General features: G+C 35.6%; 2 protein-coding genes across 4 annotated transcripts in view; one reads left to right on the top strand and one right to left on the bottom strand.

Moving 5' to 3' along the window:
• The first annotated feature begins 6,217 nt into the window (after nt 1-6,217).
• Nucleotides 6,218-21,113, top strand: LOC131432973 (DNA mismatch repair protein spellchecker 1). 2 transcript variants are annotated; one of them, XM_058599658.1, is made up of 8 exons: nt 6,218-6,341; nt 6,443-6,513; nt 6,573-6,622; nt 18,030-18,566; nt 18,630-18,901; nt 19,089-19,818; nt 19,884-20,789; nt 20,850-21,113. In XM_058599658.1, the coding sequence occupies exons 2-8, from the start codon at nt 6,477-6,479 to the stop codon at nt 21,072-21,074; spliced, it is 2,757 nt and encodes a 918-aa protein (XP_058455641.1). In that variant the 5' UTR covers nt 6,218-6,341; nt 6,443-6,476; the 3' UTR covers nt 21,075-21,113. The 2 variants fall into 2 exon arrangements, with proteins under 2 accessions (XP_058455641.1, XP_058455640.1); XM_058599657.1 differs by lacking the exon at nt 6,218-6,341 and having other exon boundaries at nt 6,349-6,513.
• The window catches only part of LOC131432975 (uncharacterized), a 290,167-nt gene continuing 274,348 nt past the window's right edge, over nt 7,960-23,778 (bottom strand). The window contains exons 2-8 of one of the 2 annotated variants that reach the window (XM_058599662.1): nt 12,830-13,289; nt 12,612-12,760; nt 11,442-12,554; nt 11,149-11,309; nt 11,007-11,097; nt 8,211-8,455; nt 7,960-8,140 (exon numbers count right to left, since the gene is read on the bottom strand). In XM_058599662.1, coding sequence (XP_058455645.1) covers nt 8,051-8,140; nt 8,211-8,455; nt 11,007-11,097; nt 11,149-11,309; nt 11,442-12,554; nt 12,612-12,760; nt 12,830-12,987 — 2,007 coding nt within the window. In that variant the 5' untranslated portion in view covers nt 12,988-13,289 and the 3' untranslated portion in view covers nt 7,960-8,050. Of the gene's footprint in view, nt 8,141-8,210; nt 8,456-11,006; nt 11,098-11,148; nt 12,555-12,611; nt 12,761-12,829; nt 13,290-23,778 lie in introns of both variants that reach the window. The other variant, XM_058599661.1, reaches the window with a different exon arrangement.

The following is a 23,778-nucleotide window of genomic DNA, read 5'->3' as shown; positions in this document are numbered from 1 at the left end:
AAAATAATCCGACTTTTGTAGAAAAAGTTTAAAAGGAAAATCGACACAAGGTCCGAACAATGGCTCATTTCACAATGCCGTTCTCGATAAAAGGTTGAGCGAGCAAAAAAAAGTCTACGATTTTGAACTGAGGGACTACCGTTCTCGAAAAAAAACTATTGCTTATTCATTCTTTCCAAAGAACTAGTTCTTTTGAACCGTTCGCGAACAAATTGCCCATCTCTAATTTTTAAAACCTAAAAAATTTTGAAAAATCATTGTTATGTACAAATTTGCACGCATTAATTACCATTGTATGCAAGCTCAAAGGTAATAGTGAAGCCAGAGTGGGCGCAACACGCGACGCGAAGCTATGCGAACATTGAAGGATCTGAATTTCGTTCATTTGTTTCCACCAAAAAATTAACATGTATTCCAGAGTAAACGCGTTGCGTAGTGACAAGCGATTTTCTGTTCGACAAACAACGAAACAACACGAGCACATTTTTTTCATGCTAAACGCTAAAGCAAACAAAGGTTTCCTAAACTATTTTTCATAATAGCGGAAGAAGATATTTTGATTAATACGAAGCACCAATCGGAGCAGTTTTTCAACGGAATGCGCTCTGTGATCAACGATCTTGCAATTATCGGAACTGGGTTCTTTGGAACAAGTGTTGGAAAGGGGTTTCAAAAACATTAGATATTACTGGCGTCCTTGCCAGTCAATGAAAGTGCATTAAATGTGTTTTGAGAATACTTTGAGTTATCTCGATGCAAAAGTCTTCACATTTATCATAAATTTTTAGATGAAAATGCTAAGAAAAAATTGAAAAAGGGTTTCAGGTGGCGATATATTTTGAATGCTTGGTGGGCTTGAATTAAACAGGCATGTTACGCCATCAAAAAAATCCCCGAATATCTTCGAGGAATATAAAGCCTTCTGTAAATTACAACAACGACATGATTAATACCATCGAAGAAGGGTAATTTGAAATGATATCTAGTCAGATTGAAACATTCGAACTAGCCAAGACATCCAGTATACAATCAGTTGCTATTCTATTCTGCCTCCCAGCTGGAAAGTGGAAGAGAATTGCGAAAGGAATAACCAATCGGCACTACTTCTGGAAATAGAGCTTCGAAAGTTAAAACTACTAGGGAAAACCATCGCCTCGTTAGAAAGATTTGAATTCTGCAATAAAAACTATAACTTCGGATAGAGCTGCAGTAATTGACAATACAGTATGTAGATGGTTTCAAAAAGAGTGGATCCAATCAAGATGAATTCGGTTGATTTTGATCAGAATTTTCTTTTCAATAAATATGAACATAAATAAATTTTATTATTGTGTTACTACTATCACTTTGGCTACTATCTCTAATTGGAAAACTTTCGCGATACGTATCGCGTCGCGTGTTTTCTGCTGAACTTGAATGGACGGAGCTCTGCCGCGCGACTTCGTGCGATCTGTCGAGTTTCGCATCGCGTCGCATTTTCTTTCTCTCTGGCTTCATTCTTAGGTTGCTGTCAGAGGGAGTGCGGAATGCGGAGCGAAGCGATGCAATTCAATGCGGTGTACTGTTATCGCATCACATTTATTCTGACAGGTTTGCTTTGATCAAATGTAGCTAGCTCGCACGCTCGTCTTGACGCTTCGCGTGGCGCTTGCACTCTGACAGTAGGCTTAAGCGATTGCTACTTGGTGAGCCAAACAACCGTAAAATTTCTTACAAACATCAAGATTCCTACTTGGATGTCTGTAACCTGTTCATTACCACTGAAAAAGCTACTCGATTTTGTTGTACGTAGAGTGTTTCATAACGAAATACTCATCTAGTTTGTTGAAAGGATTTTTTTGTTATTGTTTTATTTCTCCTACAAAAATAATGTGAAAGCTGGGTATTCCCTTCATCTGTTGAAAACCTATCGCTGAGTTATGACAGTATTCGAGTTACACATATATTTTTCTTCATTTTTCCAAAAAGTGGCCTTTTCAGATTTGTGTTTATTATAAACTTGATTAGTTTATAGTTCCCTTTTGTAACAAGCGGAAAAATGTCCTCCAGTACAATTCCTGACCATATCATTAAATCCCGATTAAAATGCAGAGTATCTGGGGGTGTCCTCCATGTGGTATTCTACCACTTTTATGGAACTTAGTCGCTGATGGTTTGTTAATGAAACTTAATGACCTTGGATTCCCGACTTACAGTTTTGCCGACGATTATCTTATATTGATATTAAGGTGGCCAAAATTTCTCCGTTACCCTAATACTCTCTTTGATTGAATGCAGCATGGTCGTGCTGGGACTGATGTCGTGAAATGAGGCTAGAGCAGTCTCATTCACTTGGTAGATACTGTACTGTGTTCCAAGCGGAAATCTACGTGGGATACAATTGGCACTTCAGCAGAGAATCTGTGGTAAACGAATTCATTCCTACAGCAAGACAGCTTTAAAGGCAATCAGTTAGAATAATTCACGGTCGAATCTTGTGATCACATGTCGAACTCAAATTGATAATCTAAGCATTTCAAATGCTGTTCAAACTTCTAATGGGTGTCCGGATATTCTGGTACTCAACTAGTTTGATGAAACAAGATTCGTTCTTGGGTTGCATCCAAACATGCCAGCTACTGGCGCAGCTTGGAAACTGCGCTCAGAGTAGTATAAAGATCAATGCTTTCATTTGCGCATTGCGTGTGAGCGTTGTCCGTCATAATTGAATATGTCAGTGACGGCGCAGATTTTTAACTTTCATTTTGAATCCGAAGCTTTGTAGAAATAGAAAACATTCAAATAATTCTTAATGATGATCTGTGGGACGGAAAAGTGCCTTGAATTGCCATGACCTACGGGATCTGCATTTAGGCAGAACTGAGATGGCTTTTGGCATATACATTCGGTAAACTCTTCCGAAATTTGACTCAGAATTCATTGTGATTTACAATTGGATTCCAAATAAGATGAAACATTCGATTACATGTGGAATCGGTAGGTGTATTTCGAAATCACAATGAACTCCAACTCAAATTTCGGACAACTTAACTGAGCTGCAGTGTTTTTAAACACATCGCTCCCATGAAGCTCTGACGACTTCCACTGTTGCACACTGGAAACGCAAATCGCTGTTAGAGAGTGTAGGTATTCTCTCTCTCTCGTATGTTTTGTTACCGTGTTGCTCTCTCGTATGTTTTGTTACCGTAACCGTTGCATAGAGAAGCGCGAATCGTACGCGGTACTCATTTTGGAAAAAATGCTGAGATCGAATTGTAAACAGTAGTCAGCTGATTTCTTCTCTGACACTACACTACTGCCCTCTATGTTTAAAAAATCAAACCATTACACTTTGCCGATCGCGAGTAATCGGGACCACGCTCTTATGTAACAGACTGTACTTACAACGATATGCCGTTGTCACTTATGTCCCTAAATTTCTTCTTGCCTTCCCCTTCACACATTCCACCCTCTACATATTCGAAAGCAGGCATAACTGCCAATTGTAATAAATAAATAATAGACTCTAACTCCTCCCGTAAAAATACTACAATTCAGAAACCCAAATGTCAAATTGCAAATGATTAGCTAGGTTTCCACAATCCGTCGATTTATATACCAGAAATATGATATAAAATTATTTTCTGCAAACAAAAGGCTGTGAGTAGCTGTAATGTTTTAAACATTGGTACATCTGTACCTCAAGTCATTCGACGAATCCGCTTTTACGTTTGGTCAATGAAAAGACACTTACTGAAAATTTTAGTGACTATTTGACAGTTAGTTTCTACGACATTTAATATTCACAGAAGTTCGATTATTGGAAGGAAACTTTACCATATAGACAGTACGATTTTTATCGTACTCGGTAACTATTCAAATTTATCGCATGAATGGTATATCTATTTACAGAATTCTGTAATGAAAACTTGTATAAAACTGATCGTCTGGTACAAAATTGCATGATATTTGTAAAATGAAATTCATGTACCGAAATATCGGTTCTATTGATTATGTTAAAGTAAGTTTTCGTCAAAAAAATTGCCGAACAAAGGAATTAAATCTTATATATCTTAAATGATGTATACATATATACACTGAGCTAAATTTTCTTTTTCACATTATATGATATTCTAACGATTTTGCACTATTAGCATTTCCAATAAAAGTTACAAGATGTGTTCAACATCATGTCAAATATATGAGATAATCTTGTGAAACATAAAACTCTTCTTAACATTATTTTTACAGGATTTCCATATAACGAATGAAATTTCCAGTCTGAGTCAAATTTATTGGCGCGTCTTATAACCATTACTAGATATCCGCACAACATACATTGGAACAATTTATGAAGCGCATATTATATTCACTTCGAATTTATTTAGATAGGTTCATATATACCATATGACTAGTTTAGTAATATATATATATGTATATATATATATATATATATATATATATATATATATATATATATATATATATATATATATATATATATATTTATATATATATATATATATATATATATATATATATATATATATATATATATATATATATATATATATATATATATATATATATATATATATATATATATATATATATATATATATATATATATATATATCTTTCAATGGAGGTCATACGAATAGTAGATAATTACAAACTACTACTTTTCTTTAAGCATTCAAGCTATACTAGTATTCCGTTCGGTAAGGGAGCACCTCATGATATTTGCGAAAGAGAAGTGAGATCCCGAGACTGAAAACAAAAAAAAATGAATCTTACTAGACAGATAGAGTAATGAAACGTACCGGATATATATTTCATGGTCCGTTAACGCATATCCTTGAACGAAGTTGGATGAGCTGTTTTTTCAGCGATTTAAAATTACATTGAGATGCGGAACTTCCTGAAAAAAAATGGTCTGGAGCAGTTGACGAATATCGAGGACACAACTATTCCTTCAGCTTCAAGCAGTACGATTCACGACTTTCATCGGATTTCCATATAAATTATATGGGATATTTTTATAACTTTCATTATGATAACGTCCATTTAGATTTGACATACACATTAAATAAAGATTATAAGTTTCTATATAATTTCTATGAATTATATTCGGCATATGATTCATATGACAAATCTAATGAATATAAATAAGATTTTCATTTCAGTGTATAGTTATATAATTTTGTATTGCTTTAGCGTGTATAACATCTGTGACGCCTTCAGCTGTGACGTTCTTATGTCAGTTTTTTATGGTTTATGTTTCTAGCAGAGATGCCAGGTTAGTAGTTCAATCAGATACTTTACATATTTTAATTATTCACAATTTTTAGAAAATCATATTCCCGGATACCATAAACTAACTGTACTAGACATCGTCAAACGTTCAAGAATATGGTTTGGATTATAGAATAGTTCATTATGCTGCTCAATTGAAACATTTACATGCGGGTTGTTACATGTATTCGAAAGTTTCGAATAGTGTTAGTTTTCACTGTTTGTATACACTAATACCTAAATCACATGCTTACAGTTTAGCTTACCTTGTTTTTAATGCTTTATACCAAAAAATATGTTTTTTAGAACATTTTAAATGTTTTTCCTGTCGTCAAATAAACGAGCAATTCCACTGGATTCTACCAAAGGCCCAGTTTTGCATATCTCAGCGTAAACGCTTGAAGTGACTGAACCGCTTATTCTGACTGATTGCCAAATGAAAGGCTTCGGAGTGATTCTACACCATCAGTTTTTTACCGACTAATAGATTTTCTGTCAACATCAGTTTTGAATAGAATTTTGATGGATTCGGTTCCTACTGAAAGTTAGTCTTAACATTAAACAACAAAGAAATGGTTTTTTGTCATCTAATGTAAAATGTATATTGTATTATTCATAGTTTGCCTCCACTTCTTCTCGAAGCGAATGTTGACAGATCATTACTAAAAAATGCGAAATTTGTACTTACATCAGCTAGTGTGAATTGTAGATATTTTGGAGCGACATTTTCTTAAAACGTTAAAACGCAGATACAAAATGATACATCTTATATCCGATAACATCATATTCTGAATCACTTGATATTCAATACAATTCAATGTCAACGCATAGAAACATTTCGGTATGACATCCGAGATATCATTAACGATATCACATCGAATTGTGTCACGATTGGCAACTCGGAAAATGGCACTCATTCTAGATGTTTTTTTGCGAAAGACAATAAATAATTGTTATGGTTGTGAATATATCAAAGAAGGCTGGGATGCACACATTTTTCAAGTTTTATCTTTTCCTAACATTCAACCTGGCATCACTGAATGTGCCTCAGCGCGCGTATTATGCTGGTACTGATTGTGCTTTTTTACTTCGCGTGAATAGATTTTTTTGTTTATGCTTGTCTTCCTTCTGTGTTTGATACATACTGATCACTGTAATTTTTCGTCAGACTACAAATCGAAACATATTCTGCTAGGAGCACAATGGCCAATGTGAGACCACTGCAATGTTTGAATCTAGGTATGTCTGAGAGCTCTGAATTATAAACAGTCGTTTCATAGGATGTTTTTTTTCTTCAGATACCATTCAACAAAAGTATTTCATGAAGTTCTTTAGAACGCTACCAGATGTAAGTAAACATTTTATTCTTATTTGACATCAATTCAACCAACCCATCCCAAGAGAATGTATACAGAAAGGCAAAACCAAAAACAATGCAGATACCATGTATTGCACGTCTCAGAAATACCAGTATTGTACGGATCTTTAATTACTGTCAAGCAGATCATTTAATATATGCATGGTAATAAATATAGAATGGTGATTTTTAAACAAGAAAAAATCTAACAAGCATTCGGCAATAAAATTAATAATTCAAATGTATAATATTTGTAATATCAAATTGAAATCTTGACCATCGAGCCAATATTTTGTTATAAGAAAGTGTGGTACTTTTCCGTTATTCGGGCACACGAAAAAGTATGCCCAACGTGTGTTGCTTTGATACGCGTGTTGCCCATATCTAGCTTCCGCTTGTTTCTATCTAATGTAAATGTCCTTTCTAGGATCAATAAACCTAACTAAGATAAATTCTAAATAAGATATTATTCTTCAGATGATTTGTAATCCCCGTTGTAAAATCGCAATATTTTCTATCAATATCTTTAATTTTATTGCGAGTACAAAGTAACCTCGGGGGCGTAAAGCTCGATACCAACATCGCACGCCTTTGGGAAAATTACAAAATGTAAGACGCATTGCTGAACTCTATAGCTTTCCAAGTACATTATAATCGATAAGTACTTGTAGATGGAAGCACAATCTACGTCGATTATTGTATATTTAAAGCAATTCACAAGAGCATATCGTACAAGCCCTAATCACATGTAGGTATCGACTTGTATTTACATCCCTGTAATAATTTTAAAATACTGCCCACCGAAAGTGTCTGTGTGATTTTAAGATAATAAAATCTTAATCAACTGTCAGAAAACTAGTGTAAAACAAGATTTGCGCATTACAATATGGTATCTGTGCCAAAAGCAAAGTTTCAAGTAGATTATATCACAGAGAACAAACATCCAAGCTAGTATAAACTTTTTCTAAAAAGCTGTTTAAAGCATACAAGTGAAAATCCGTTTAAAATCACCGTTGCGTACGACTTTGCACGCATTAATTACCATTGTTTGGAACTGCTGGGCTGCTCGAAGCGCCTCTACAGGAGAATTGCTACTTGGTGGTTGCTTTTTGAAACAATTGTTAAATTACTTACACACATTGCAGTCTTTACTTGGATGTCTGTTCTCTGAGAATATATATAATGTAACAATGAGTCGCAGTTTTGTGTCGGAAAGATAAACTGATCTCTTGGTTGTCCCAACGTAATGTATTTTGCATCAGAACGACAGCAGGTGTGCTTTTTGAAATGACTTTTTGAACAGTAAGGTTTTTTGGTGTATTATACAATTATCTTCAGTGTTATAATAACATTTATTCAAATTTCATATACATTGTTTCGATAGAATTATTGAGTGCTATCACAATAAACTCTTTCGAATTATACAAAGATTTTTGAAAATTGTCGTTGAAACCAGTTTTTCTGATGGCCTTTGGTGCTTGCTGAAGGCTGTGTTGCAAGTTCCATGACCTAGAAATGATAAAGTTTATTGTACACGATAATCCCGAAAACTCGTAAACCACTAAATGGGACTAGTTACCATTTCGGATGTTCCACCTTCATGTCGTTGTATTTGCATATCAGGATTATGGTATTGCTGTTCTGGACGTGTCTGCTTTGGAATATTTCCCTCTTGTAGTTGTTGCGGTATGATCAATTCATGATGATTGTTGGTAAGACTCTGTTGCTCGTCTTCATATTGCTGAGTATCTACATGCTGCTGATAGTAGAATTCTTCCATTGTTCCATGAGATTCGTATTGGTTATTAAGTTGAATGTTCCGGTCTAAAAATGAAGCATAGATAGTCATATTAGTGATATTTGTTCAAAATTTTCCGAAACATTGTATATAAGCTACTTCAAAATTTTAAATAATATCAGTGAATGAATCCATATAAGAGAATGAATGTTATGAATTGGTTGATCAGGTCGATCGAAATCGATGATGAATATTCTTCAGATTTGCTCTAAATCATGAATGAATAAGCAAGGCAATGTCTTGGCATTGCATTAACTTAGGCTCAAATGGAAGGTCTTACATTCTTATAGACCGCTACTGAATTGAATCCTGATAAAACCTCCGGTCCCGGAATTGCAGGGTTAAGTGTGTTTAAATTTTCAAACCGTTTTTTAGCAGGGCTTGTATTGTGAATCCTCAAACGAACGAAGTAACAAAAAACATCTGCTGTGAACACTTTGCTTGACATAGCTGAATGAGAGACCTATATTAGAGAGAAACTGGATGCGTGAGGGTATATGCTACTGAGCAGACCAATTCCCCTTGCCAAGTAAATTGTCTGTGCTCTCAGTCTCAGTTAACACATGAACTAAGCAATCCATGACAATGTAATGAAATGAAGGGTTAGCTCTCGTTAGTATTGTACGAGAAAGAAGACCTTGCTTCACGGCGTGCTACAAGACGAGAAGCAAAGTCATATAGGCAATGTTTACGGTTTATTTTTGAAGTGTAGGTTTACAGAAATCATTTTTAACATAGCGTTCGCATTCCAAGACCAAATTTGATCACAGTTCATACATAGTTTAAACATTTTATAGCAGTTTTGCATTTGAGCCCATTTTCAAAACGATCAATTTGTTTCTTGGCAGTTTACACTGTGTATATATCCTAGAAACACTAAAAGCAATGTTCTTTAAATTAAATCTTGTTTTCTATATAGGAGTGCCAATTTCAAACTTCGGAAATTGATACCGTACAAACAATTGTCAAATTTTGAAAATTTCAGCTCGATAAATTTTGAACAGATTGTTACGCTTACTGCTGGCTAATATTTTCACGCATCAATTCGAGTAGATAAAACTATATAATTTAGATAGTGGTCCAAGCGCTATTTTGAATATTTTTATTTAAAACAATGTTTTGTTGACCATTTTAGGATTTATATTGTGCGCCGCTCGCATCGTACGAGAAGCTACCATTTCCATCGATATTCTGCTGGTTATTTACATTAGAGGAAAATGTTAGGTGACCTTAATCATCGAGTGCCTGGTCTTAATCAGCATTTCTCATCACCAACACTAACAAACAAACGGTTCTTTCCAGGGCATTCAAAATCGTCAAAATTATTTTCGAAAGTGTATTTCGCATAGATACAAATAAGTATGTGTGGAATACAAAAAAAAAATTGTGTAGTCCTACATCAACTGTTCGCCTTTATCTTTAAAGCCTTTACCTTTTTTATAAATACAAAGAATAGGTATAGCATTCGCTTAAACTTTGGAAAAATTTTCTAGGCCCTGAGGGCCGAGTGACATACATCAATCGATTCAGCTCGACGAACTGACCAAATGTGTGTGTGTGGGTGTATGTATGTGTGTGCAAAATTAGAAGGCGCGTTTCTCAGAGATGGCAACACGCAGACTACAGTGGGCTGGACAACAAGAATGCCACAAGAAAGAATGGCCCACGTGATGCTCAGTAGAGAACCTTGATACCTGCATGCTAGAATTATATTCGAAACATGGATTGTGGAGCTAGATTTTGGAAATAAATTCAGTTTCTTTGTTACGTTTCGGAATTGTTTAGAATTCAGTTCTAGAACTAATTTCGGAACCTGCATTCTGAAACTGAGTTCAGTTCCATAATTCTAAAACTTAATTTATGAACTGATTTTTTTATCTAGATTCCGAACCTGAATTTTGCAACTGAATTGGAATTTGTTCTTGAATCCAGTTCTTGAATTCAAAAATCAAAATGGCGAAGAAGATTCAACAGTTGTAAACAGTGGATGAGTTCCGCAAATCGTATCTAGTATTCAGATCTACAAAAAAAAAACTTTTTTGTGTTATTTGATTGTATGGTAGAAATATGTTTGTCGTCAATAGAATCATTTATTGACGACAAACATAGTAAAGAATTGGTAATATCATTCCTTAGAGATATTTCACATATTTCTCATTTACAATGTCTTATTTTATTTCTCTTTACTAAAAATCGGACTAGATTGAACTCCTTCGATTATTCGGGGAACGTTTGAACAATGGCCCGGGTTGGCGGTTCAATGCATAAGGCACTGGTCTTACAAGCCAGTTGTATGTTCGAGCCCCGACCTGGAAGGATTCTTAGTGTCAGTAGAATCCATAGTACTAACCATGTAATGATTTTGTGCACTTAAGAATCGGCTGCGAAGTCTTGAAACAGAAAGGCCAAATTCCACAAAAGAAATGTAATGCCAGGACTTTGCTTTACCGGCACCCTCATTCATCTCAGCTCCTATATTTATATCATATACTAAAACCATAAGTTAGATTGAGATCTGCTGTCTCTATTCGAAATTCGCATCAATTTTCCAAACACTGTTCAATACATATTACATACCATGGGGTACATTCAAATCGATGTATGCTTCGGCATCTAAGGTTTCCGTTTCCTGACCCATTTCTTCCAATTCAGATGCGTGTTGATGAACCTATAGATTATTTTTGTTAGGAAATGGAAGAAATATCGGAACAATGAGTACCTGTAACTGTTGATCATCTATTGGCTGCATTACGGTAGGATACGCGGCTAGCTGTGCTGAATAATAAGGATTTGATCTGATTGTTGTCGTTGGTAATGGAGCCAAAGAAGCTTCATAGTGGATATTCATCCCAACTGGACGAACATTCATTGGTTTAGTCGCTGAAATAAAGTGATTTTCCTGAATTCTTTTCTCATGAACGGTTGAATACTGGTTGAAACTATTAGTATCGTCTGTAGTAGTAGTATGTTTTGCGCTTGGAGTTGATGTTTTTTCTGATAAAGGTAACTCACCAATCACTGGATAGTTACCAATGCCGGGCTCCGATTCAAACATATCCTCAATAACGTAATCTTCACTTTCTACAACAGGTTGATCTCCACGATCTTCTAAAGTGGTTTTTTTCGTGGTTACTATGTCATAGGATAGTTTCTCATGTTCAGTGTTACTGGTCAATCCCATAAAATGAGTCTCTTCGTTTCTCGTATCGGTGAGTTGTTTGAGTTTTTTGTCTAGGTCCTCCCGAACCTTTTCGTATATTTCACTATAATTAAGAGATGGAGCCTTGTGTGGCAACATGGACATCACATTGCTGGCAGTTTCTGATTTGCTGGTAGTAGAACTCACTGAATCAGCAGATCTGAATGTCGAGTTGTATTCTGAATTAACATGTGGCTTGGAAATTCTTTTCCGAATTAGTGCTTTTACATTATCGGCCTTTGGAGTCGTTGTAGATGGTTCTTCTGCCATCTGCAAATCGTAGATTGATTGTTGATCGTAGGTGTTCGCGTAGTAATCAATTGGAGGCTGAGTTATTTTTGAAGTTTTTGGTGTCGGCTTGCCATCAAATTGATCAATCAAATTTTCGAAATCTTTGTCCACTCTTTCGATTTTGCTGTTGTTAAATCTTATCGGAGGAAGGGATTGTATGTACGACACATTTCGTTCATTTAATACCGTGTGATCAACAATATGTGTTTGCGTATTTTGATCCTCCATTCCAAAATGTTTATGATGTTGTTGATCTTCCATAAAAGTTGATTCAAATTGATGCCGTGTTAGATCATCTGGAACTGATAATTGATATTCATGTTGTTCGTTGCTACCGAATCTCTCTGTATCAAACAGCATCTCCTCTTGCTGTGCTACTTCGTGAATATTGTCTGTAGCGGCATTTTCTAGTGGTGTGTAATTGTCGTGGAAATGAATCTTGTCGAGTTCATTTGCTGCTTGATGAATAAAAAAATCTGGTTGCATGATGTCCTGTTGTGTAATTTTCCCATGTTGTAGATTATCTATTAGTTGACGAGACATTTGTTCGGACTGTTGTTGAACGAATTCCTCTTGATTACCGAAGAATTGATTCCATGTAAAACTACTCGGTAGATGATAAAATTGATAAGGTACTGCAATATTAAATCCATTGATAATTGAAATGTTAAACTACAAAGTTAAAACCCAACCTGGAGCTAGCAGATTCTGCATGAAAGAATTGTGCTGTTGAATTATCCTGTTATAGTTTTGACGAAATGCTTCCGCGAATGCGATAACTTCGTTCTGGTGTTGTTGAGACCATGAAATTGTCCCATGTTGAACGGGGGCTACTTGTACTCTGTGACCCCCAGTAATGATGAAACAACAATCAACTAATTGTATCATTTACAACATAACGTATGCCTACCCCATGATCTGATTGTTCGTTGGTTCAATAGAAATAGTTTCCTGGATATCTCGGAATTCATATCTTTGCTCCCGTAATTGTCCAGGTCGTCCAAGTATCGGTCCACATAATAGCAATACAAAAATTACAGTTTCTCGTTCTTTGAGCCACATCTTCATCACTCACAATAGCATGAACTTAGAATGCTTAAAACATGCGAATTACTCCAGGGTGCTCGCTAGACTGAAATAATTAAATCGCATCACTTGTTTCATGAAGCTGCTTCTGTTTAGGTCATAGGTTATCTGCTTGGGGTAGCTTCGGTGTTGGATGATTGGACTCTGCATCAATTCTCTTTAAAATATGTCATCACTGCTCTCTTTTCTAAGCCGAAATATTGTAGTAATAACAATATTATTCGTGAATCCCAGGTTTTTCACGAAATGATACGAGATGACTCAATAGTGAGAGATTATCTTGCCTGTAAAAGTCAAATATTCAAATAAAATACAAACATAATCTTTGCAAATGTGTTTCTTTCCTTGCTTCGAATTAATGATCATCTTCTGATTAATGGGTTAGTCAATATTGTGACATCCATAATTATTATTGGGGGATCGAATCGTTATTTTCGAATCTTAAAACTTTGACAAAAAACCGTGCTTAAGATGATACCTATTTTTTGTATCAATCCGCATGTGTTTTTTTTTGCATGAATAGTTTTCGGTGTTTTTAGTTTTCATGAAATTATTTTAATGATCAAGTTTAAGTTTTAAGTGACAGACTTAAATTGCAGTTACTCATCACCATGTAATTTCGGAACTGCTAGTCGAATCGAAAAGACAAATTGCATGGTACCATAAAATTATTCCTTTTAAACGAAAACGTTTGACAATCAATTGAGCATTCCATGAGATGTCGAAGTGAGTTCCACTTTAGAGCTTATTTGTCACACATACATTCGCCCTTATTCTGAATAACGACGTATTGATTTTTCGATCGAATGTGGTTCGATCGAATCAAGCTACCTTTGATTTTGCTAGCGTTATGGGGAATACAAATGAAATACGAGTAAAAAAACGATACGACGTTATTCAGAATAAGGGCGATTTACTGATCTCATAGGGATGGTACTCGGAAGGCAAAGTATCGATACCTAGGATATCGGGATACCGAAATTTTGGGTATCGATACAAGGTATCAAAAGGCGATAAAGTATCGATACTTGTAAGTATCAATTGATACTTGCGCAGCAATCATTTTAAAATAAAATAAAATTGTCGACTGTGGCGTTATTTTATGATGTAGAGAAAGGTGTTTCCACACAACAAAAAAATTGTAACAATCTCAATGTGATTATTAATCGATGTGAAAAAAATTAGACGTACTGAACATCGAATGCAATAATTTTCTGTTTTCAAGAAATTTGCAAGACAAAGCATTCTTTATTACATGAAAACAACGTATTGAGTAGATAACATCAGCTTGACTGAATACTTAGACTATTGTGATAGGAGATTATGCGTTCTTTCGTGTAATATTACAACCTTTAGAAAGACACTAACACATTTGTATCATCACATCAAAACTGTTGCACGTCACTACTCACTACTGATGTGCAGCGATTACGATATAATATCAAAACAATCTTGGTCGTTCAAAAGTAGTGATTCCCAAACTCACCCTAACACTGCGGCAGCGAAGCGAAATGTCTTAAGCGTGTGTTTCACTTATTTTCTCAACAATTTTCATATCATAACCTTTATGTCGATACACGAATACTACACTAAAAGCCAATTCCTATTGCTATTATTCCATCACTATTAGGCGTACTGAAAGAGAGTGAAGGGAGTGTGAAAAATTGAAATGATTGAATCCTCTGAGAGTATGACCTTTATGTGTGTGTTTTGTTGATGGGTTGATGGCGCTTCGTCGAAACCGAAGAAATAAAAATGTTCCATTGGGGACGGGTATAGCGTGATGCCTTTCACACAGCCCACCTGGGTTCGATTCCCTACCCCACACATAGGTTAGAAAGTTTTTCTGGTCCGAAGCCTCGTCGTAATGGGAATTGACTGCAATCTGTTGCGATATTGTAAGTATCGATACCAAAAGTATCGATACTAACAATATTGCTCTGATGCGATATCGATACCAAAAATACTAGATTTTTGAAAGAAAGTATCGATACCTCAAAGTATCGACTCGGTATCGGACATCCCTATGATCTCGACGAACTGATTCGAATGGTATATGGGAGTAACATCCGACGCAGAACTCTCCGAAGCCACTCTTTTCTCGTCATCCAGTTTGCTAGAACAGATTACGCGAAGAATGAACCCCTGTCTAGTATGGCTCGCATACTTAATCGGTGTTATACAATATTCGATCTATCTCGTGTCACTCACAAACGTTTATTTATTGATTTTTTTAAACTTGACCTAATATTGAATGTCTTTTAAAACCTTCGTATGTAATTTAATTTTACTTAAGTGTAATGTAATTATTATTTGTATGTCAAGTATAGCTTGTATTAGTTTAAGGTAAAGCTCATCATTTGGATTTTGTATTATCTATTGGTACTAAAAGATGAGGAGGTTTTGCGCCTTTTTGAGTAAGTACTAGTAGTTGGTCAACTCAAGAGGGATTTTCTCTACTCCAATAAACAATAAGAAGTTATGTTCTTCCAGCAATTGTTACTGTGAGCAGTTTAAATGAATATAAAAATGAAATTGTTTTGAATTCGAGGGTGGAAGGGTGGTCTAAACGAACATTCACCCCGGGCACAATGTTTTTTTGATGGGCGGCAAATCAAATATTGGAACCTTTTTTTTGCTCATCAAATCAATCCCTCCAGAGATGGACTTTAGGAATCCTTATTTTTTTGCTAACTAAATCAATGATGGGAGCAGTAAATCAAGTCTTGCCCCGGATGCAAAGTTTTCTAGGTTCCCCAGTGCATATGTCATGTTCGAACGATTATGTTACCAAAAACTAACACTCCAACTACTGGAATAGGAGAAAAAGTCGCTTATCCAAAAATATCGATATCTTCGTTGAAAATTGACAATGTATGACTTGCTGGATAGCTTTTACCGTGTGAAATCTAAGTTTCAAAACATATTTTGTTTATAAAAACAATTGTTACCATAGCTGAAAATTTTCACGCATTCTCAATGAAAGAATTCAATTCAACAGCCTCATATTTATTTCTCTACTGCATCATTCGTAAATGATAGCATGAAAAAAACGAAGAGCTCTTGCGTCTCTTATTGAAAAAAAAGAGTATCAATGCTTATGTCACTCGTTCCCCTATGACAAGACGAAACCAACATAACGTCTGCAGGGTCGAATTTCTCACTCACAATTCTCACTTTTTTTTGATATATTGAAAATCTGTTAGTTTTGGCTAAAAAGAGTGTCTAAAATGTGATAAATCGACGTAATTACACCCCATCGATTCTCGAAGCTTCGGTTGAATTTCGACACTGCACAGTATACGATTATCATCGGAAACCGAAAATGACTGAAGGGTAAATGAAAGAAAGAACACAATTTTGAAACTTCTGTACCATTTATGTCGTTGACTGGACTGGAGCTGAGAAGATCATTTATTTCTCGTCATTTTCATCAAATTTGAGTAAATGAAAATAACTTTTACTAGCTGACAGATATTGTCCAACAAGAAAAAAGGAAAATTTGCCATGAAACTTCATATAACTCGAAAAGTAAACATCCGATCTCAATAACATTCAACAGCGTTCAGGCCAACGAGGAGACATTTCATTTGCGACTAGTTTGATCTAATTCGGAGTCTTTGTTAACAACACACTTGCTCAGTTCGTCGAGCTGAATCGATCATTATATGAGACTCTGCATTCCGGGCTTCCGAAAAAAAAATTTAACGTTTGGCGAATTCTATACTTTTTTTAGATATATAAAAAACAGTTGAACAGCTACAAATTCAATATTCAAAGTACTGTCCATCGTAAGCCTCTAGTTTTTCCCATCTTCTTGGCATTTCACGGATATCCTTTTCAAAAATTTTACCGGTTTGGCCGCAATTCACGAATCGATTTATTTTTTAACTTCATTCTAATTGGAGAAATGCTGGTCAACCATGCCAAGCTGCAAAAAATAGCAATCGGAAGAAACAATTTCTTGTATATACGTTGGGTGCGGTAGGATACTCTATTTGAGCATTTCTAAGTATGTTTTACTGTGCAACATTTGGGCGAGCATCACGATGTTGCAAAACTACTCGGTCGTATCTATCATCGTGTTGTGACCGTTTATCTTGCAATGCTCAGCTCAAACGCAACAATTATCGATGAACATTACAAAAGGTCCCTAGTGCAAATGACAGATTCTCTTTGTTTACTTACTCTTTCAATTATTACAGCTTATTCCTGTATTTTTCAACAATTTCTGAACTACAGATCGAAAGTCGATAGGTTCAGTCGTTATTCTATGTAAAGGGTTCGAGAGAGGGATGTCCGATAGGACCGTAATAATCGAAAGAGAAAGTAAACAAAGAGAAAATCTCATTAGTACTTAGGACCTTTTCTCGTGTTTGTCTTCAATTGTTTGAACCTCTCCCGTGATCATTTCACTCGATTGCAATAGGTCATAATACACCACATACAGCAAGTTCCACCATATACAGAGAATAACCTTCAGGTAATGAATATTCTGAAAGGCCGTCGAGGATCCAAATTGACCCTTGACTCCAATAAATACGACACCCACTTGCCTACTTTTCGGAGGTATTGTTTGTTAACGATCACTTCCATTGCTTTAAAACGGCTTAGAACATGTTTCAACCCCTAAAACCCCCCTGTATACGCGCCTGTCTTCAATGATAGTATTTATTCAATTTTATTTCTCAAAAGTAAGTTTCTGTACATGACGCTAAAAAATAATTAAAATTCTTCGAACTAACCGTTGATGATCAAACGAACCGACTCCGATAATACCGTTTCCCAGAAATATCACGAAAACCAATCAATCACATCACAAAAATTAGGATAAGGTTTCCAATTTTTGTGGCTAATTCCTGAACGAAAGGTTTAGCAAAAGATTTTTGTATAAAGGATTCCCGTTTGAATAATACGTTACAAGTTTCAGTCGCGGTATTTACTACCGAAACTCAAACTCCAAACTCGAACGAAACGGGCCTGAATAAACGAACGAAAATTATGAAAACATTATGTCATTCCAGAAACCAGCTACCACAATTCGATTCTTTGATCGATCCGACTACTACAGTTGTCACGGCCCCGATGCTGATTTTGTCGCAAAATGTGTGTTCAAATCGACGACCGTAGTCAAAATAATGGCTCCGGCAGGTTCGGACTTCGAATTACCATATGTTGTCCTAAGCAAATCCAATTTTGAAAGCTTTGTGCGAGATCTTCTGCTTGTACGCAATTATCGAGTGGAGATCTACATACTTAAAGGATGCTCAACGAAAACGTCTAACGAATGGGTGCTGGAGTTCAAAGGATCGCCAGGAAATCTAGCTCAATTTGAAGATATACTGTATGCCAACAATGATATGGTTGCAGGTTCTGCATTAATTGCACTACATGTAAAACAGCAAGCTAAGCAGAAAGTCATTGGAATATCGTGTGTTGATACGCACGAAAGACAATTTCTGGTATCCGAGATCATTGATAACGATTTTTACTCCGAACTGGAGGCGTTGATTGTTATTCTTAGTCCTAAAGAGTGTATTCTGCCAACAGCCGACTCCCAGGTATGTTCTGAAAGATTTCTTTCCACTTAATTTAAAATTTCATAACCCTTCTTGGAATTTTAGTACGAGCGCATCATAAACCTATTGAAGCGAAATAATGTAGTGGTGACTACTAAAAAGAAACAAGACTTTTCTCTCGAGAAGAATGATGTTATACAAGATTTAAACAAATTGCTTAGATTTTCTAAAGGTCAGCAAGAAAGTGCCAATACTATACCAGAAACATCGAAGACGATTGCGCTTGCTGCACTAGGTGTAGCAATACGTTACTTGGATTTGGTAAACGATTCATCTAACCACGGTCAATATCAGATGAAACTTCTAAATCTAAAAAGGTATGTCCAACGTTGAAAATGTATTGAGATTTTGTTCATTTGAAAAAGGAATTAATAAGCTCGCATATTTGTATTACACTTTTAAATTAAAAAATGTTAGTAATAGGAAATTATTTATAAGACGTTTGTTCGTGCATACTGAAAATGTTAAGTTTCGCAATCAGAAGTAGAATATTGTTTATTTTAGGTTCGTTCATTTGGATGCCGCTGCGGTTACTGCTCTGAATCTGTTCCCTAAGCCAGGTTTCAATATGAACTCACCTGCTTTTAGATGGCACTGTTTGTTAGGTGTACTAGATCGTTGTCGAACACCCCAGGGCCATCGATTGATGGCTCAATGGATCAAGCAGCCATTGCGGAATTACGAAATGATCAAGGACCGTCATGACATTGTCGAGTGTTTGGTAGATAATGCTCAAACTCGCTCAGAGTTGCACGATTTACACCTGAAGCGTCTTCCAGATATACTTCTAGTGATTAGGAAATTGCTTAGAAAGAAGGCCTCATTGCAAGATATTTTCCGGCTGTATCAGGTGGTATTACGCGTTCCTAAAATTTTTCAGCTACTTGAAATGCTGGAGAATACGGCAATTAGAAGTGTTATTTCTAATCCGATGAAAGATGCGTTGGGAGATCTAAAACTGTTTAAAGCGATGGTTGAGCAAATATTAGATCTAGAAGCTATTGAACGTGGAGAGTATTTGGTAACCCATACGTTTAACAATGAATTGAAAGAACTCAAGAAACAGATGGATGAAATCGTTGGAAAAATGAAACGCTTGCTTTCGAAGATAGCTGGCGAGCTTGGGTTGGAGGAAGGTAATTCAATCAAATTGGATTTTGTTGGTCATATCGGGTATCATTTTCGGATTTCACTCAAAGATGAAACACTTATACGCAAAAATTCAAAATTCCAGGTATATCTTATTCAATACATAATAACAAAAAGACAACGTCACTCCTATTTATTTGATACTCCTAGATACTAGATGCAATCAAAGGCGGTGTTAGATTCTCGAATGAGACGCTTACTGATTATAATACCGATTTCACTGCCACGAAGGAATCATATCAAGAGCAACAAAAGTCGATTGTAGATGAAGTTGTACGGATTGCCATCGGCTATGTTGAACCTTGGACAATTTTGAATAATCAGATTGCCCAACTTGATTGTTTCTTGAGTTTTGCTGTTGCCGCTACAAGTGCACCAGAGCCATATATACGACCAAGACTACATCCAGAGGGAGAAGGTTTTATGAAATTGGTTCGACTGCGTCATCCATGTATAGAACTACAAGAAGATGTTAACTATATAGCAAATGATGCCGATTTTCAAAAAGATAAGACCATGATGTATATCATAACCGGCCCAAATATGGGTGGTAAAAGCACTTTTATTCGTTCCGTGGGAGTTGCCGTTTTAATGGCTCATGTAGGAGCTTTTGTACCGTGCGCTGAAGCCGATATAACGATAGTAGACTCCATTCTTGGTAGAATTGGTGCAAATGACAATCTAAGTAAGGGTCTCAGTACATTTATGGTTGAAATGGTAGAAACTGCAGGAGTTATACGAACAGCAACAGAAAGATCTTTGGTTATCATTGACGAACTCGGTCGTGGGACATCAACATACGAGGGATGTGGCATCGCGTGGTCTATAGCGGAATATTTGGCGAAAGAAAAGAAATGTTTTACACTGTTTGCAACTCATTTTCATGAAATTACCGAAATAGCCGATACTATCAAATCTGTTTACAGCTGTCACATGGAAGCCATTGCTGATAAGGAAAACTTTACCTTGTTGTATCAAGTTCAACCGGGTGTAATGCAGAAAAGCTTCGGCATACAAGTTGCAATACTGGCAAACTTCCCCAAAGATGTAGTAGAGGTAAATTCGATTTTGTTATTATATAAATTCGTCTTTCTTACATTTTTATTTAATTTTCAGCTGGCACAAAATTTGTATGACGAATGTGAAGACCATTATAACCGTTTACAAGCAAACAATGATAGGGAAGGGGTCAAAGTTTTCCTAGATTCAATCGATAAAATTTCAAATGTAAATCCAAACAGTGACGAAGCAGTTAAAAAAATGCTGCAGGATGTTCATACTAATGTTCGAAATTGTAACAGCCCATACTTCCGCAATTTTTTCCCACACCTGTATACCTGAGCGAATTTGCTTTTGATAAAATACATTTTTTAGAATGTTTGAGATTAGATTCATATTAAGAATACGCTTTCCGAAAATTTATTCCACCTACAGCTGGGATCAACCTAATTCACTCACTTTGTTCAATTCACTTTGTTCAGGTGATAGGGTAATGGTACCTCTATTCATCTCAGCTCCATTAGTCATCGTGAGTGTGATCTGTTGTTTCTGTTTGATGGATTGATTTCAAGAGTAATATGAAACAGAGAGCATTAGCTTCGAGTTCTCGCGTCACTATAACAGCAGTATTGAACGATTTTCGAATTACTTTTTCTGCGATATTGCTTCTTAAAACCGTAGCGAAGATATTGTATTTGATTTTATCACAATTTATTGTTTGCAAATCGAGTAATCGGTAAAATACCATGATGACTCTACTAATGAGATGGTACAATACATGTCTACATGTCCTCATATACAAATGATCAATATGATTTAAATTTAAATTCAGTGGGAGATAAACATACATAACTCAAAAATTGTGTTTTCTCAAATGTTCGAAAACATTGAGGAAAACTCATCACGCTTGCTTGCCTTTTTCGCCTTTTTGCCTTTTCATATAAAAAGGTTTTTTTTTGACGGCGGTTTGAGGTGTTCTTAGTCCCGATGTTCAACTGGGCGAGTATCATAAACCATGGTGGGAAGTCGACCATTATTTCTTGTGCGTTAGATGGGACGACATCATGGTGAAGACCACCAATAACAGCAAAAATATACATTTTGGAACTAAGTTTTGAATCAGAATTCAATACTCAAATTATTTCCAGCATTCAAGTTCAGAATTCAGAATTGGAACTGAAACTAGAATTCAGTTTGCACAAGAAAATAATCATCAGTTGAAGCAAAACTTGATTGAAAACCATGATCGGTGTAAATCGTATTGCATTTTTGCATGCATGCAAATTTTTTGAAATTCGTTGAAATATTCTGATTCTGAAATTTCAGCATGAATCATCATAAAAACATTACTAAATAGCATTCTTGTATATGCTCTATTTATAATGTCTTTTTAATAAGTAAGCTTCTTAGTAAACTGCAAACTATATCAGTAATAACAAATGAAGTCGGATTTAAGCCATTAGGAAAGCGTTCTCATCTTCAGCTTTTCCATGTTTAAATTTTACTGATGCTTAAAAGTTAACGAGAATTTTTCTACGGCATATGTTCTAAAATTGTGCAAGCTATTAGAATTCTGTGAAAAGAGCATCGGTATAACAAAATAACAATCCTGACTAATTCTTAGCTAGAAAATCTCTGAATGTTTAAATAAAGCTCAACCGATCTCAACAAACTTAGGCTCATTTAAAAGCTACTTTCAGGGCATTTATCAAGTTCGAAGATCAATTGTCTGTGACTTCTGACGTAACCGAAAAAACGCGTTATTTTTTAACGCTCAATTTCCTCAGATATAGCTCAACCGATTTTTACAAGCTTAAGTTCGTTTGAAATCTACTATTAGGTCATTGATCAAGTTCGTAGATCAAATGGCTGTCACTTCCGGTTCCGGAGATATAATGGTATAAGTGACGTAAGCGACAAAATGCGTTGTTTTTACCACTCAATTTTCTCAGAGAAGGCTCAAACGATTTTAACAAGCTTAGGCTCGTTGGAAAGCTACTATTGGGTTATTGATCAAGTTCGAAGAGCATAAAGCTGGCACTTCCTGTTCCGGAGATATGATGGTATAAGTGACCGACAAAACGCATGGTTTTTTACCGCATAATTTTCTCAGAGATGGTTAAGCCGATATCAACAAACTTAGGTTCGTTTGGAAACTACTATTAAATTGCGGATCTAGCTTAAAGATCAAATGACTAGCGCTTACAGTTCAGGAGATATAATGGTCACATGTACCGTAAGCGACAAAACACGTTGTTTTTACCGCACAATGTCCTCAGAGTTAACTGAACCGATTTTAACAAGACTAGGTTCATTTCAAAGCATTTATTGAATTATGGACCAAGTTCAATGATCAAATGGCTGTCACTTGTGGTTCCAAACATGTAATGGTATAAGTGAAGTATACGAATAACCACCCTTTTTTCATAGGTTGAGTTTTCTTAAAGATGACTCAACAAATTCCGATAAACATTGGCATACTTGAAGACTAACAATGTCAATCAATTCTGGAAGGGTGATGGGGGATATTTCCGTTTCGAGAGATGCAATGCTATATGTGACGTAACCGACAAATCATAGTGTTTTTCAATGCAACAACATTTCTCTAAGATAAAAGAATCGGTTTCGAAAGACTTTGACAAGTTTGAAAGGTACTATTAGGTTTATTTAATAAGCTCACATAACGAATGGTCGAGGATGAAATATCGGTTTCGAAAGACTTTGACAAGTTTGAAAGGTACTATTAGGTTTATTTAATAAGCTCACATAACGAATGGTCGAGGATGAAATATTACAAATGTTTCAATGAGACTATTTAAATGACAAGAGAAAGGTATTATTCCAAAATTATATTTAAGGATTCTTAAATATAAATTTGGAATCAAGCAAATTTTCTTGTAGTGTGTAAAAGCTTAAAGGAGTTGGGCATTTCAGTTTGAAACAAAGAGGCGCTCGGTTTATAGACAAACAAAATTTTGTAGGATCATTCAAACCTTATCCTCGTTTGACTGTAACATATGAATATCATATATCTTAATCAGAAGAA

This window comes from Malaya genurostris, chromosome 2, assembly GCF_030247185.1.
Source record: "Malaya genurostris strain Urasoe2022 chromosome 2, Malgen_1.1, whole genome shotgun sequence".
Lineage (NCBI taxonomy): Eukaryota > Metazoa > Arthropoda > Insecta > Diptera > Culicidae > Malaya > Malaya genurostris.
The sequence above is the reverse complement of the archived record's forward strand: the minus strand, read 5'-3'. Positions and strand labels throughout refer to the sequence as shown.

Bases quoted from the DNA above. Each gene is read 5' to 3' on its own strand.
- LOC131432973 (XM_058599658.1), top strand. From the start codon at position 6,477: ATGGCCAATGTGAGACCACTGCAATGTTTGAATCTAG. The intron at 6,514-6,572 runs GTATGTCTGAGA...TTTTTTCTTCAG, and splicing joins ACTGCAATGTTTGAATCTAG to ATACCATTCAACAAAAGTAT. The intron at 19,819-19,883 runs GTATATCTTATT...TGATACTCCTAG, and splicing joins GCAAAAATTCAAAATTCCAG to ATACTAGATGCAATCAAAGG.